The 14,514-nt window shown below is 39.4% G+C and overlaps 3 protein-coding genes and 2 non-coding genes across 6 annotated transcripts; all 5 read left to right on the top strand.

Moving 5' to 3' along the window:
* The first annotated feature begins 1,154 nt into the window (after positions 1-1,154).
* On the top strand, positions 1,155-4,081 carry rpl10 (ribosomal protein L10). Its single transcript, XM_037274692.1, has 6 exons — positions 1,155-1,320; positions 1,975-2,033; positions 2,763-2,870; positions 3,222-3,360; positions 3,432-3,594; positions 3,873-4,081. The coding sequence occupies exons 1-6, from the start codon at positions 1,298-1,300 to the stop codon at positions 4,026-4,028; spliced, it is 648 nt and encodes a 215-aa protein (XP_037130587.1). The 5' UTR covers positions 1,155-1,297; the 3' UTR covers positions 4,029-4,081.
* On the top strand, positions 2,546-2,680 carry LOC119119844. The gene has a single exon (XR_005097406.1). It is a non-coding gene; the product is annotated as a small nucleolar RNA SNORA70 (small nucleolar RNA).
* On the top strand, positions 3,675-3,809 carry LOC119119845. The gene has a single exon (XR_005097407.1). It is a non-coding gene; the product is annotated as a small nucleolar RNA SNORA70 (small nucleolar RNA).
* Positions 4,082-6,278: 2,197 nt separating the features above from the next.
* On the top strand, positions 6,279-8,968 carry LOC119136323 (thymic stromal cotransporter protein-like). Its single transcript, XM_037274691.1, has 5 exons — positions 6,279-6,538; positions 6,855-7,026; positions 7,171-7,254; positions 7,451-7,607; positions 8,332-8,968. Exons 1-5 carry the CDS (start codon positions 6,341-6,343, stop codon positions 8,453-8,455), a joined length of 735 nt encoding a protein of 244 aa, XP_037130586.1. The 5' UTR covers positions 6,279-6,340; the 3' UTR covers positions 8,456-8,968.
* Positions 8,969-9,167: 199 nt separating this feature from the next.
* dnase1l1 (deoxyribonuclease I-like 1) lies at positions 9,168-12,988 on the top strand. Of its 2 annotated transcripts, XR_005100685.1 has the most exons (10): positions 9,169-9,245; positions 10,243-10,398; positions 10,603-10,691; positions 10,765-10,854; positions 10,941-11,053; positions 11,131-11,243; positions 11,305-11,462; positions 11,546-11,642; positions 11,786-12,086; positions 12,120-12,988. XR_005100685.1 is itself a non-coding variant. In XM_037274689.1 (9 exons), the coding sequence occupies exons 1-9, from the start codon at positions 9,202-9,204 to the stop codon at positions 11,894-11,896; spliced, it is 972 nt and encodes a 323-aa protein (XP_037130584.1). In that variant the 5' UTR covers positions 9,168-9,201; the 3' UTR covers positions 11,897-12,883. The 2 variants fall into 2 exon arrangements, 1 of the variants encoding a protein (XP_037130584.1); XM_037274689.1 differs by having other exon boundaries at positions 9,168-9,247; positions 10,244-10,398; positions 11,786-12,883.
* Positions 12,989-14,514: the final 1,526 nt, after the last annotated feature.

The raw sequence follows: 14,514 nt of genomic DNA, 5'->3' as shown, positions 1-14,514 counted from the left end.
CTTCTGATGTTTTGTATTAACAAGGGTTCCAAAATGACATCAGTGTTTCTCAGCGTGGGGCAAAAGAAAAAAAGAAAAGAAAAACGTATTCACATACCACGGTACAATACTGCCTCCTGCTGGTCATTTGAATATGGAGAAGTTGAAAAACATTACAGAAAAAGTTCTATCATTTTTCATCCATTCACCCATCCAACCCCCAAAAAAGCCTTTAATCCTCGAGTATCCGGAGAAAAGCCATGCAAACTCCCTGTAAACAGTGCGGATCATACTCACGACCTTCAGAATATGATTCGCTGTCTACTGCGCTAAAGTTACATGTTAATTGTATTACAATTCTATTTTACTGTAAAATTGATAAATCGACACTGCAACAGCCTTCATTTATGTCTGCAGCAACTGAGCTTCACTTGCCTCTAAAGGCTCCAATCATCAGAAATCATTGCCCTGTTATTATTTGGCTATGTGGCCTAATGGATAAGGCGTCTGACTTTGGATCAGAAGTTCAAGTATTTGAGTACCTTCATGGTCAACTTCATATATATAATGTCATAGGGACTGAGCACTTTACTCCAGCCTGAACCAACTCTTGAATACTATAGGGAATGTTTTCGGGTGCTGATTTCATTTTTGTTGTGCTGACTCCCCCCAATGTCAGTTTTTAGTGCAAGAAAGTGACAAAAACTAAAAGAAAAATGCGAACCCACCATTTGCTGGTTCTTATCAAGAAATATGTTTCAATTAGGGCTAGGGTTTTCAACCAGAGTTTTTAACTTGGGCTCTGCTTTTCAACCAGGGTACTGTTTCCAACTAGAGCTAGAATTGTAATCAAGAATTGTGATCAATGTCGGAAACGAAATCACATCAACTTGAAAATAAAATGCACCAAAAACTATCTTTTTTTTTTAACAACCACAAAAAAATTCAACTACCGCCCTTGCTTTCATAAACTACATTTCCCAGAGTTCCTTTGAAGCAAGACAACACGCTTATTTATTTACCGCTGAAGATTTAAAAAAAAAACATGAATCAAACGTTCAAATCAAATTGAGTTCCGAAATGACGTTTTTGTGTCAGACATTATTAAAAAATGAAGAACATTTATCGGCAAATTTTTCGCGCATATGACGAAGCGGAAGTCGCTTCAACTTCCTTTCCTCCATTCGGTGAGTGCGTGTTCGCCTCGCATTTTCTTTGACTCTTGAGCATATTGGATAAAAATCGGTACTTTTCATAGCACAGCAACAAACACCAAGCGTATAACACTTAATCGTTTGGTATTTTTCAGATTGCAACCATGGGCCGCCGACCAGCTCGGTGGTAAGTTGTCCATTTTTGACGTGTCGAGGCCACAGTAAAATGGCAGCGGCTTCCACCCCGCGACATGTGGACTGTGCCTGCCTACGGGCCTTTTTGTAAAAGTCTGCTGGCCCCTTTTCCTCCTCAAGTCCTCACTTGCTGTGGCACTGTTCCGTTATAGCCTTTTTGTTGTCCTCTCTTTTTGCCATTTCGGGACTCTAGCTTGATAGAAAACTATTTAGGCGGCGTCGCCTAGCACAAAGCTAGCGCTTCGCTAGCATACCGGTGTCAGACGCTACAGCTTATTGGAGTTTTCAAACTTTACTATCAGCGTTGTTACTTATATGTACAACCGTATTTCCGCTTCATTTGATATCACTATGGTACTTTAATTTAGATTACATTGTATTGATTTCTCTCCGTTAATGTTGATTAGCCTTAGTATAGATCAGCGTCAAACTTGTTATAACTAATTAAAAGAACGTTTTACACACCTCATATCCTTGCTTTGGGGATATTAGTTATGAGATCACATGGACATAATGTATGATGACATAAAAGGGTGGTAAAGAGTATTTTTTCTTTGATCAAATTAACTATTTGGGCTAATGTCTTGGGTTGTCTTGTAACTATTAATTGATGACCATCTCATTTGTCCCAATGCCTTCTCCACAGCTATAGGTACTGTAAAAACAAACCCTACCCGAAGTCCCGCTTCTGTAGGGGTGTGCCTGGTAAGTGGGTTACCTTCAACTTAAACGTGAACGTCATCGACTTGGGCTGATTAATTATTCAAATAAAAATGGGCCTTGCATTGTAGTGAAATGCAGTTTTCAAATCGCAAAGGCTTCAGTTTTAGACTCCGCCCCCAAATTCTGCTTCGTTTTTTTTTTTAAATGTGTTATATTTAGCATCTAGATAAGTGTCATTGTTTCATGAAACATTTTGAAGTGATAATCTACAGATTTGTTTGCAATATTGTTGTAATGTATCAGTTGATATTCATGCCATACTTGAAAATGTTGTGATGTTATAGTGAAGGCTTAAAGACCAAGTCAAAATGTTAACAGCAAGCTAACGACTGCTATTGAAATGGCGGTAGATAAATGAACTGTCAAATGATTGTTTATTGCAGTGCAGATTAATTAATTGCTTTTGTTAAAAAAAAATTGGAAGACCTTTAATGCAGAATAAAATCACATTTGGATTCTAATAATCGATGTTGGTCTTGATCTGAGAGCCCACCCTGCAGTTTATTAAGCCGACTGGTCTTGCTGAGGTGCATTTCCGGTGTGCAAAGGCTGCAGACATTAAATCTTTGTGTGTGTGTATGCCCTCAGCTGGGAAGTGCTGAGGTATCTAAGGAATCATTGAGACATATTATGCGAAAATTAGGAGTGTTAAGATTTCTGCCGTTGGGGCTAGTGAGTCACTATTTATTTTTTATATTTTCTTTTTGCAAGATCCCAAGATCAGGATCTTTGACTTGGGCAGGAAGAAGGCCAAGGTGGATGAGTTCCCCCTGTGCGGCCATATGGTCTCCGATGAGTACGAGCAGCTGTCCTCAGAAGGTGAGAAATGGTCAGACCGCTTTTGCTTTCTTTCTTCACCTCTATGAAGTGTATATTTGTTCTTGCGTTGTGTGAAAACTTAATGCAGCACCACTTGACTGGCCAAAAGTGTGAACCCACCAATATGCAACTACCGTAATTTTCGGACTATAAGTCGCACCGGAGTATAAGTCGCACCAGCCATAAAATGCCCAAAAAAGTGAAAAAAAACCCATATATATGTATATAAATCGCTCCTGAGTATAAGTCGCCCCCCCACCCAAACTATGAAAAAAACCGCGACTTATAGTCCGAAAATTACGGTACATAGACTACTTAAGTTAAGGCCGCCTGGGTTGGCTATTTGTGCAGCTCTGGAGGCTGCCCGTATCTGTGCTAACAAGTACATGGTGAAGACCTGCGGTAAAGATGGATTCCACATCCGCATGCGTCTGCATCCTTTCCACGTCATCCGCATCAACAAAATGTTGTCCTGTGCCGGAGCTGATAGGTGAGTGATGTCCGGGTGTATTCTTGAGCTTACATAATCCCGAAGCTGAATGGTCCTCTTTCTGCTCTTAGGCTCCAGACAGGAATGCGTGGTGCTTTTGGTAAGCCCCAGGGCACTGTGGCCCGTGTGCACATCGGTCAGGTGATCATGTCTGTGCGCACCAAGGCCCAGAACAAGGAGCATGTGGTTGAAGCCCTGCGCAGAGCCAAGTTCAAGTTCCCTGGCCGCCAGAAGGTATACAGAAGTCACTTTATCAAAGTCAATTGGAGCGTGAGAGCATGTTGAACTCGTCCCAATACGCTTAGCACAAAATATTGCAGCTTATTAAGCCGACTGGTCTTGCTGTGGTGCATTTCTGGTGTGCAAAGGCTGCAGACATTAAATCTTTGTGTGTGTATATACCATCAGCTGGGAAGTGCTGAGGTTGTAAAGAGATCATTGAGACAAACCAATCTTTATGTGCTATTATTGGGGCTTTTTGGTCATTACTATGTTTTCCCTTTTCTTTTCAGATCCATATCTCCAAGAAGTATGGCTTCACCAAGTTTAATGCCTGCGACTTTGATGACATGATGGCTGAGAAGCGTGTTATTCCTGATGGCTGTGGGGTGAAGTACATCCCCAGTAAAGGACCTCTGTCCGGCTGGAAGGCCCTCTATACCAATTAGAGTGTCTGTAGCCTCTCATTGACTACAACCAATAAAAATGGCTTTCAATACAATACGTGTCAAGATTACTCATTTATTGGGTCACAAATACAGGTTATGTGTTTTGTACATGGAAAAATGATTGGGACATTGTTTCGGAATAAGTCAGGCACTTATGGCAAACAAAATAGGAAGCTTTTATGTATTAAGGCGAATTGTAAAAACAATATATTCAGATTTCAGGCACCTCAAGGTTTAGTACTCCTTAGTCCTTTATGAAAGCAGATTGTCTTGTTTTAAGCAAAACAGGACTTTCATGGACATGAGGTTGGTGTTAGTAACAAATATATTTCACATCTCTTCTGGGAAGTTTTGACTAAAATACTAATCCAAATATTCCATAACTCAAAACTGCTGCACACCTTGTTTTGGGGGTGAGTTACAGTGCACAAGTTTAACCTGAATCCCATTGAAAAGAAAATTAAACATAAGCGTGATCCTTCATAAAGAATTGTTACAAAATTTACATTGGTAATCAATTTTATGAACTATAAGGTCTTGCCCTTACATTTTGATTATAGGAAAATATAGGAGAATAAAATAATGACTGGTAATGTGCAACATTGGAGTACAATTATCCCCTCCCCCTTTGTTTTTAACAATAACGACCCACTTACAGTATTCCGGCTGCTATTACCTCTTGATTTTGATAAATTGAATATATCATAAGTTTTACATGGAAATGTTTGTGTAATTTATTTGTATTGCCTCTTGCAAACTGGTTTGTGCAAATGTTTTTTCAAGCATACGTCTGTCTGCCTTTACTGTACAGTATATGCTATCTGTATGATCGATCGTCCGTGCAGTGACTGTATGCATAAAAGTGCATCTTGTAATAACATGTCACATGTTAAAAAGGAATTTAATTGTTATAATGGCTGTGAAGGGACATGTATGTCAAACAACATCACGCAGTTATCTTAAGGCCATGAATTAGGAATGTCTTGCTTCTAAGAACCTGCGGCAGTTCTTATTTTCCCTTGTATCACGTTCCTTAATGTCATTGTTGTCGTGTTGATACAACAACCCTATACTTGACGAAGGAGTAGAGAGTACAGATGTCCATTTTCAAATGTAGCTAGTGGAATAAAAAGTCCTCAGAAAAATAAATGGTACAGTAAAATACAGAACAATACTGTAATACAGTAGAATTGCTTCAACCCGTTTCCCATTTCAGCAAGTCTGGTCAAAACAGTAATGATAACTTACATACCAAAATAAATACAGATACCTAAAAAAAATTTAAGCATTTGTGCTTACCCTAAGTGCTTACTAATGGTATGTGAATGTTTGTTCAAGCAGAGAAAAGATTGATATGCTATGCCACCAGCGTATGAAACCAGAGTTGGAACATGACAGGCGGATCTTACTTTACACAAACCTTGACATAGCTGAATTTCACACCACGTATCTCATTCAGTCACAGATATGCACAGGGATCGCACATTAGTATGGAGCATTCAGCTCGTAGCAACGGCCGTTCAGTTGGGGAACGCGTTCTTCTTGACTGTTTTACCGATGGTAGTGAAGGAACGATACGTTAACGCAACAAGCCAATCGGTTACCAACCGATCCTGTTTGGAAGAAAGTTGGCAGGTCTCTGTGTCCAACTTCTTCATGACGTACAGAGTCTTGAGTCAACTGGTTCCCATCCTTCCAGGCCTTTTTCTGGCATGGCTTGGGGACATGGGCTGGAGGAAAAGCCTGATTACATTCCCACTGCTGGGCCTCATGCTATCCCGGCTTGTGGTGTTACTCATGCTGATGTTGGACTGGCCTCTCCAAATTTTGTGGATGGAGGTGATCATCACTGGACTGTGTGGGGGCTCCGCTGTTTTCTGGAGTGGCATCATGACTCTGTTGTCTCTTAGCTCCACGGGGGAGGATCGATCCAAACTCTTGATGAGAGCAGAGCTTCTCAGTGGACTATCTGGTGTTGTGGGTTGCATGACGGCAGGACATTTGTATAATTTCTCCAGTCCAACCCTGAGACCGGGCGTTGTCACCTTGCTGCTGTGTTTTCTGCTTCATGCGTCCAGCATGCTCTATGTGATATTCTTCCTTCAGGCAAGTGGTCTTTGGTTTTAACTTTCATTCATTGGCCTTAAAACAACATGAAGGAAATTTCACTTTGGACAGCATGACGGCATTCGGTTTCAGTTAATGACACAAATTTGTTTGAACTGCTCGTATAAATTGGGATTGTATTACTGCTTTATCTTTTGTGCATAATTACAATCATTGCATGATGGACCATAAAATGAGACAATTCCATGCAGGTAGGAGCATTGTGTGATAATAGGACCTCGAATAAAGCCAGCGACGACACCGCACGTGACCGTTCGCACAAAGTCGTAAACCTAGCGCTGCTGTGGGTGTCAGGACTCCTCTACAATGCTGTAGATTCTTCAACCAGAAATATTCTGGTTGTATTTCAATTAATGGAGCCTCTTCACTGGAACGTAACCCAGGTGAGTCCATTTTGAATTACTTCCTTACTCCCGCATCTTTTATGTTTGTGCTCAAAATGAAATCATTTCAAATGCATATAGCAAGCACATGTATGGAGTTAAATTCACAATTACATTGAAAACTAGAATGTGCTGCCTCAAACATTTCAAGAACATGCTTCTTAGATTGTTCTATTTTTCTGTCTGAGGTGTGTTGTCCTGATTATCTTTCTGAGACAGTCAGGAATATGCTAACTTTCTAAAGAATGGTCAGATTGAACCCGATTATTGGTATTGTTTATACTGCTCAAACTTGTACCCATCTGGCTTCCTTCAGATGAGCTACGGGAATGCCTCTGGCTTCCTCATTACACTCTCAAGCTTTCTGAGTTCCATAATTTTATCAAGGTGGCTCAGCGATAGCTCTCTGATCACTATCGGATTGCTCTCCAATGCCGCCAGCATGCTTCCCATGGCTTTTGCCACCACTGCATACATGTTCTTCATTGGTAAGTTATTTGGGACCATGATTACTCCACCAATAAAACCACACATCTTATTGATATTTTTTTTTTTCTCCATCTTATGCAACAATAACTGGTGTACTTTCAAAGGTTGTGATCCAAAGATTAACACCAGGACTTTCTCTCTAGCCCGGGCACTGGCACTCTTCTCCCTGATGCCAGTTCCGTTGATCTGTTCTCTACTGTCTCAACAAGTGCATAGTTCTTCATACAGTAAGTTATTTGTCACCTGGAGTGGGTTTTATTCAGGTACTCTGTTTTGCGCAAAATTGTCCATAGGTGGGAATGGGAGTGTGATTGCTGTGCGAGTTCTCCGACGTAATCTGATTCCCCAAGTGAATCGTTGAATGATAATGTAATATTTATTCAAAAACAGTACTCCTTTCACCATGTCTCCTCTCATTCCCAGGTAAAGTCCTCATCTCACTGCAGCTGTCTTTAAAAATGTCCAGTGCGGGAACTAACCTACTCTACGCCAAGATTTACCAAGAGACTTTGACTTGGTTTCCTGGCTTTGTCCTGATACTTTCCAGCTTGATCTCCATTGTGGCCATCATACCCATAAGGTAGCCTGCATGCATACACCAGGGGTGTCAAACTAATTATTGTCGCGGGCCGCATCATAGTCATAGTTTCCTTCGAAGGGCCATTATGACTGTCAAAGCCTTATATTGTATATAGTATAGGCTACACAACAAACTGATGAATAATTAGCTTTAAAATCAGAGTAGTAAAAACTGTTCAATTATTTTTAAAATGAATGGAAATAGAAATTGATGGCAATAACTTGAACTCAATTTTTAATTTAGTATTGACACATGAAGTCGATGTATAATTTGTCTTTGCAGGCCACATAAAATTATGTGGTGGGCCATGTCTGGCCCCCGGGCCTTGAGTTTGACACTGGGCTGTCTGTCTATTTGCCGAGTTGAGAGATGATTAATAAGGACCATTGCACAATCTTTGGCCATGCCCAGTATCGTACAAACATTTGGAATGTCCCGAAGTAGAAAGAATTCACCGCCCTACTGAGTAGCTGACGTTAAACAGGTGGATCAAGGAAAGCAGCAGCTGTCGATGACAGAAATACTGTAGCTACCCGGCCTAAAACAAGTGTTAGTGACATTGGTAACAATCTGCAGTGAGCACGAGTGACAGTATCACAATCGAATGTTTGCACAAGACACACCTGACTATTTCCAGAACAATATTTTAAGGACTAAAGTCAACAAGCTTGTGTCTTCTTTAAAGGCAGTAGCTTATAACTCTTTTCTACATCTTTCCTTCCAGAATATTTGACAGCGGACTGTCTGTCGGGCGCACCTACCAGGTTATTACAGATGAAGAGGCCGGTCAGTGTGACCTTTTACTCGAGATGAAAGAACCCAGTGACAACAAACTTATTTCCAAGTAGGCTCTTTCCTGTGTTCAACAAGGAAACAGAATGAGAACAAGAATTTACTTTTGGAAAAATACTTTCTAATCTGGGTTTAAATGTCATTCACTGCCAACCCAGTTAATATTGGACTTGGATGTCTAAAATGGGTTTAAATGTCATTAAAAGAGAAACAGTGGTATGAGGGAAGTGGCAGCTAATAAATTGTGGTGCTTCAAATATTGTTGTTTTAATACAAGTTGTGTTTTAAAATGTATGTATATAGATATACGTCTGTATAATGTATTTTATGTATTGTCCTAGTTACAATACCTCAAAAGGAAATTTGGTGCCTTGCTCAATGGGTGGCCAGCAAGGTGACACGCAACTATAGTTATTGTTCTTTTTTTGTACACAGCAGGACTTGAACTGTAACCTCAGTTTCAAAACCCAAGTCCTTAGTTTTATTTTTAACATAACAAACAATATCGAACTAATTCACTTATTTGGTTTGATTGTTTTTTTTAACCAGTATGCATTATTGTTTTTTTATGTGCGACATTCAGTTGATGATTACGTCTCTTTCAAATAAACATGTTCTATAAGCATTTTATAGTGTACAATTGAATACACTTGATTAGGAATTACCCCACTGAATGTAATTATAGGGAAAAGTGACACCCACTTTCCGTGGAGCAAAGCTGTGGCATGTCTTTTTGTGTAGATTCAGCAAGTCGCAAGAAGTCCCACCCACAGGAAAGCGCCCGTCATGCCGTGCAGGCTTCATGTTTCACAAAAGAGGAAGCCGTCTGAAGAACACAACCGTACTTGGTATGCTGCTATTTTCCTTTTTTTTATTAGAAATTCTCATAGCTGAAGTGTTACACATAGATCAGAAAATGTCTGCTTTAGGATTGTGTGTGCGTGTGAGAGAGATTTGGGGACAAATAAAGAGTCTCAACAATCCTGAGTTCAAGCATGAACTTGTCTCACCAATGTTCTGAGCGGCATGCAGGTCGCCAGATTTAGAATTTTTGAACACGTGACGTGAAGCTTACAAAATGTGTTATTGGATTGCTGCACAAACACCAGGAATAATTTACTCTCATTTAGCAAGGTTGACCTTCAACTCTTTGTATTAAATCTGCAGCCTTTTTATTAGGTACACTTATACATTTCTATAAATATATATGACCATGACATGACTAAATGAAAAATAGTGTGGATAATAATAATACTTAAGTCAATAATGAATTATTTATTGGCAAGTAAATTATAATTAATTTACCAATCATTCTAAAAAACTGTCTTATCCAATATTTTTTTTCATTTTATTTATGAAACAAAAATGCTGTTTTTTAACATTAATATATTTATTGTATTATCTATAATAAAGTCACAAAAATGTGATAAAAAAGATAAAATTACTTTAATTCAGCAATCTAAGGGCAGACATGCTAAATTAGCGCAACGCATATTAGTCTTGATAAAATACATGGATGGCTTGAATGAAAAACCTTTGCCCCCCTTCCCCCCCTTGTTTCTCTCAGTGTGGTCCATTCTAGTAACCCCTGACATCAAACGTATTATTAATTTTGTGTATGCCGATGTATTGGGTTATGCAATATTAGGACTGTTGCGTAGCTTTCCCGTTGTATCTAGTTTCCCGTGACTTAGACAACAAAATAGCACTTCCAGGCGTGCTGTGCCCAAAGATAAGAAAGGTTCCACCCAGCTGCGTGGCTGCATGCCACGTATGGCGTTGTTTCGATGCAACCAACAAATGTTTAAATCTTACAAAATCATCTTTGTTTGTTTCTCTTCCAGCGATGACAATGCGGCACTTCTTTCTCCTCCTGCTTCCTTGTATTAAGGTGTGTGGTGTTCAGGGCGCTTCAGATTTCAGAATCTGTGCCTTCAACCTTCAACATTTTGGGGAATCCAAAACCAAGAAACAGGATGTCATGCAGATGTATGCTAAGGTAAAGCATGCATGGGCTTCACATTACACTTTCACTGACTTTCATAGTTTTGAACAGTCTGGCGCCTTTTAGATTGACATTGACCTTTGGTGCCCTTGTCATGGTCTAAGGCGCTTTTAACATCTGATTAAAGTGCTTATTATCCATATCTGTAATATCTGGGTGTTGCTTCAAGGCAATTATTTCTTTGACCACCTCTTGCAGATCCTAACGCGGTGCGATGTGAGTCTGCTTCAGGAAGTGAGAGACAGCAAAGAAAAAGCTTTGCCCCAGTTGCTCGAGCATATTAACAAGTGATTGAATCATTACACACACACCTATGCATACACACAGATATTTGGATCAACATTTCGACCCTGTTTTCAGCTATGACCGTAATCATGCGTATAAAGCCGTGGCGAGTGAGAGGTTGGGCCGGTCTGAAACATACCAGGAGCAGTATGTGTTTGTCTACAGGTGAGCAACACACACAGTACAAATAACACATTATTTATACAGCTGAGTGTAATGTACCAAATGTCACACAAGTGCTATGTGTGCAGGGCTGATACAGTGTCAGTGACGGGCCAGTATCAGTACCCTGACACTAGGCCAGGAGATGTTGATGCCTTCTCCAGAGAGCCGTTTGTGGTCCGCTTCAAAGCTCCAAAGACAGGTCTGCCTCCAGGAAAAAAAAATAAAAAATCATCTGAAAAATACGTGTCTGTTTTCTTACACCACTTGTGTCTTCAGCGATCAAGGAGTTTGTCCTCATCCCGCAACACACCAGTCCGGCTAACGTCTCAAGGGAGCTTGATGCACTTTATGATGTTTTGCAACATGTGAGGAGGATGTGGAAAACTGAGGTAAGTGGTCACTTTCACCCATTTATTCGTCCATCCATCCATAATTTTCTGCATTTAACAGAATATAATGCTTCTTGGGGACTTCAATGCCGATTGTGCCTACCTTTCCAAGAGGAGTCGCGGGAAATTACGCTTGTTCCAAGACAAGAGTCTGTCGTGGTTGATGCCGGAGAAGACTGACACCACCGTTCGAGAGAGCACATCCTGCGCCTATGACAGGTACTACAAGTGTATATGCAAATTATCACGTTTTAATGAAATGATGGTAATTAATTGCGTTCCTTTCCTTTGTGCCTCCTCAGAATGGTTGTGCACGGTGAAGCGTTTGCCAAGGCGGTTGTACCCTTTTCAGCAAAGCCATTTAACTTTCAAATGGAATATCGTCTCTCAGAAGATGAGGTAACCAACCGGTTTTGCGTTTTTAAATTGAATGTGAATTTTTCACTCATAATACAGTACAATCTACAAATTTGAGTCAAACGAGAAGATTACACTGGTCAACAAATGTTGTACTTGTTCAGTGGTTTTTCTTTCCAACTCAGGCACTCAAGGTGAGTGACCATTACCCCATTGAGGTCCTCCTGAAGAATTGCGCATCAAAAGTGTCCTTTAGCATCTTCATTATCTCACTTCTTCTATTCATCAGCAGGTAAATCAATCCTAGTTGGTTTCTGGTAAAACACGGTAAACTGTCTGACCTCACAGAAATTCTTGATTTCTTGCTATGACATCAATGCCGGAAGTGTGAGCTTTTTTTTTTGTCTTCTTATTTACCAAGCAGGATTGGGAACTTTCAGACTTTAATAGTGTGACACTGTCTTTTTACAGCAGTCAAAACAAGGCTCATGGTACTATAGTATTAGCAGTGTTATTTATAAGTTTCTTAATATATGTAAGGAGTAAAATCATAGAATTTATATGATGTATTATAATCACATTACTCATGAAATGTACGCTAATTGCTTTTTTATTCAAAATGTTTTTTTTTATCACACATCTACCAGTAGTTAAATGTAAAGCTTAAGATGTGCGTTATGCACCGGTTGTCTTTCACATTGGAAGGATTCACTTTAAAGCAATGTTTGCTTTGTGTTTGTATATCCATACACTATATCCATAGAAATCAATAAACAAGATTGCTTATAAATGTTCAGAGGTTGCACAGTTTTACTAGAGTACAAGAAAATACACAGAAATGATTCAGAGGTTTGCAGATCGCCAACATATCAGGTTAACCTGCTCGGGAAACGAGGAAAGAAGCAAAGGTAAATCAGAAGCATATGAAGTTTTGTACTCAACTAAAAAAAAAATTATACAAGTTTTCATGAAGGTTTCATGATGAAGGTTTCAAGATTACAATTATGCATCATTTACAAAATTTCTCCATTGTGCATATGGAGATATTACAATAGAAAATAAAGACCAAGCCTTCACTATATTAACACAGTGTTGAGTCACTGAATACATACTTGCTTATAACCAAAACTAGATTAAAACTCATTGTTTATTCTTTTTTTGTTTTATTTAATGATTTATGGACTTGTTTATTTTCAATACAGCATGATTTATATTTAGTATGTCTCCATTAAAAAGAAGACAATGCTCGATAACTAAATTCAAATTAATGAGACAAAACAAGATTACTTTAATATACCAGTTGTGTTCTGTTTTACTTTTCGAGAATTATCAACACGTATTTGTGTGGGCACGTGATAGGACAAAGAGATTCGGAGGTTGTACATTTTTTTTCTTAAAAAAAAATATGGAGGTAGATTGTGGTCAAATGTTTTGTACTTGAAAAAACAAAACTCGTACTTGAAAAAATAAAACTTGAATCTGAAAATAAACGTGCTGAGCTTAAAACTTGAAAAATAAAACAATGCATTCCAAATAAAAACACTTGTCTGAAAGTTGTTTCGAGTTGAAAATGGTTTTGCTTGGCCTTGGTAATTTTTTGGAATAAACTAGGTATTTTCAGGTTTCACCTCAATTTATTTTTCAAGATTTGAGGTCTTTTTTTCCGTTGCATGTTTTATATTTTCAGATTCACATTTTTTTTTTTCAGATTCAACTCTTGTTTTTTCAAATTGGGATATGTTTTTTCTGGATTCAAATCTTTTAGAATTGCACATTTATAACCCGGGAGTGGCAGGAACTGGAAGACGGCGCTTTCAAAGTAAAACAAATGGAACTTGACACCTAAGTATATACGGCATAGTCATGACATTGACAGCCTTAAAATTTATGCCTGTGTCAAATATATATTTAAATACCCATTTTCCATCGACTTAGCCACATTTTGCAGTTCAGCAGCCACATTCAAGTACGTATTATTATGCCCGATATTGAAAACAGACACGGCTCCAAAAACGTTTTTTCTTTAAAAAGTAAAAATGAAAATAAGGATGTAGAGTCGTCAAAAACTAGTTAATTGAGGAATTCCTTGAGTACCAACCCGTGGAATTAATTTGTTGCAAAGATATATAAAATATAAACTCAGCCGGGTCTTTTTAGAGTAGACCCATCTTGTCCGGTTAAGGCTGTTCTTGTGAAGTGACACAGTTTAGTGATGTGCATTCCAGTTCTTTTAGGTGAACTGAATCTGTAGAATCAGTTCACCCAAAAGAGTCGTTCAAACGAATCGTTCAATGAATCCCCCCAATTCTACCCCCCCACTCACACTGATACGTTTTTTTTTTTTTTTTTTTTTTACATCCAGTGGAAACAACCCATACACATCAAACAATACAACCACACAACCCCGCCAAATTATTATATATAATAATAATTGGCTCGGGTAATTAACACATTACAACACTTACACACTGATCCGTTGGCAACAGTCTCTCACCCGGTCGTGACCGGGAAATTGCGTCACTGACTCGTTCATAAACGGGAAATTACGACACTGACTCGTAAAGTCCCTCCTCCATCTATCGCTCGCTGGCGCTGCTGATTGGTCGTTCGTGAAGATTCACGAGTGAGTGACAGACAGCATTGCCGCAGAGGCGTAGCCAAGCCGGGACGAGCCGGGGCGGCGCCCCGGTTAGGACTCCCTGTGCCCCGGTTGAAAAAGAAAAAAAAAAAAAAAAAAGCCGTTTTTTTCTTTCGGTCTTGCGCGAATGTGCTTGCGCTATTCTATGTGCGCGATGTTATCCATTCACCGTTTGCCTCCCGGACCCGGATGTTGTTTTAGCGAACGGCGTGGGTGATGTTCGATTTTTTTTCCTGTGGGCGTGCGCCCCTACTGGAAAAATTCCTGGCTACGCCT

The sequence above is a fragment of the Syngnathus acus genome, chromosome 2, assembly GCF_901709675.1.
Source record: "Syngnathus acus chromosome 2, fSynAcu1.2, whole genome shotgun sequence".
NCBI classification, from domain to species: Eukaryota; Metazoa; Chordata; class Actinopteri; order Syngnathiformes; family Syngnathidae; genus Syngnathus; species Syngnathus acus.
The sequence above is the reverse complement of the archived record's forward strand: the minus strand, read 5'-3'. Positions and strand labels throughout refer to the sequence as shown.

Excerpts from the sequence above, each read along its gene's own strand:
- rpl10 (XM_037274692.1), top strand. The coding sequence starts at position 1,298 with ATGGGCCGCCGACCAGCTCGGTG. Across the intron at positions 1,321-1,974 it reads GGCCGCCGACCAGCTCGGTG|CTATAGGTACTGTAAAAACA; the intron begins GTAAGTTGTCCA and ends CCTTCTCCACAG. Across the intron at positions 2,871-3,221 it reads CGAGCAGCTGTCCTCAGAAG|CTCTGGAGGCTGCCCGTATC; the intron begins GTGAGAAATGGT and ends CTATTTGTGCAG.
- LOC119136323 (XM_037274691.1), top strand. The coding sequence starts at position 6,341 with ATGCAGGTAGGAGCATTGTGTGATAATAGGACCTCGAATAAAGCCAGC. Across the intron at positions 7,255-7,450 it reads AGTGCATAGTTCTTCATACA|GTAAAGTCCTCATCTCACTG; the intron begins GTAAGTTATTTG and ends TCTCATTCCCAG. Across the intron at positions 7,608-8,331 it reads GTGGCCATCATACCCATAAG|AATATTTGACAGCGGACTGT; the intron begins GTAGCCTGCATG and ends CTTTCCTTCCAG.
- dnase1l1 (XM_037274689.1), top strand. The coding sequence starts at position 9,202 with ATGTTTCACAAAAGAGGAAGCCGTCTGAAGAACACAACCGTACTTG. Across the intron at positions 10,399-10,602 it reads TCATGCAGATGTATGCTAAG|ATCCTAACGCGGTGCGATGT; the intron begins GTAAAGCATGCA and ends CACCTCTTGCAG. Across the intron at positions 11,244-11,304 it reads GGAGGATGTGGAAAACTGAG|AATATAATGCTTCTTGGGGA; the intron begins GTAAGTGGTCAC and ends TGCATTTAACAG.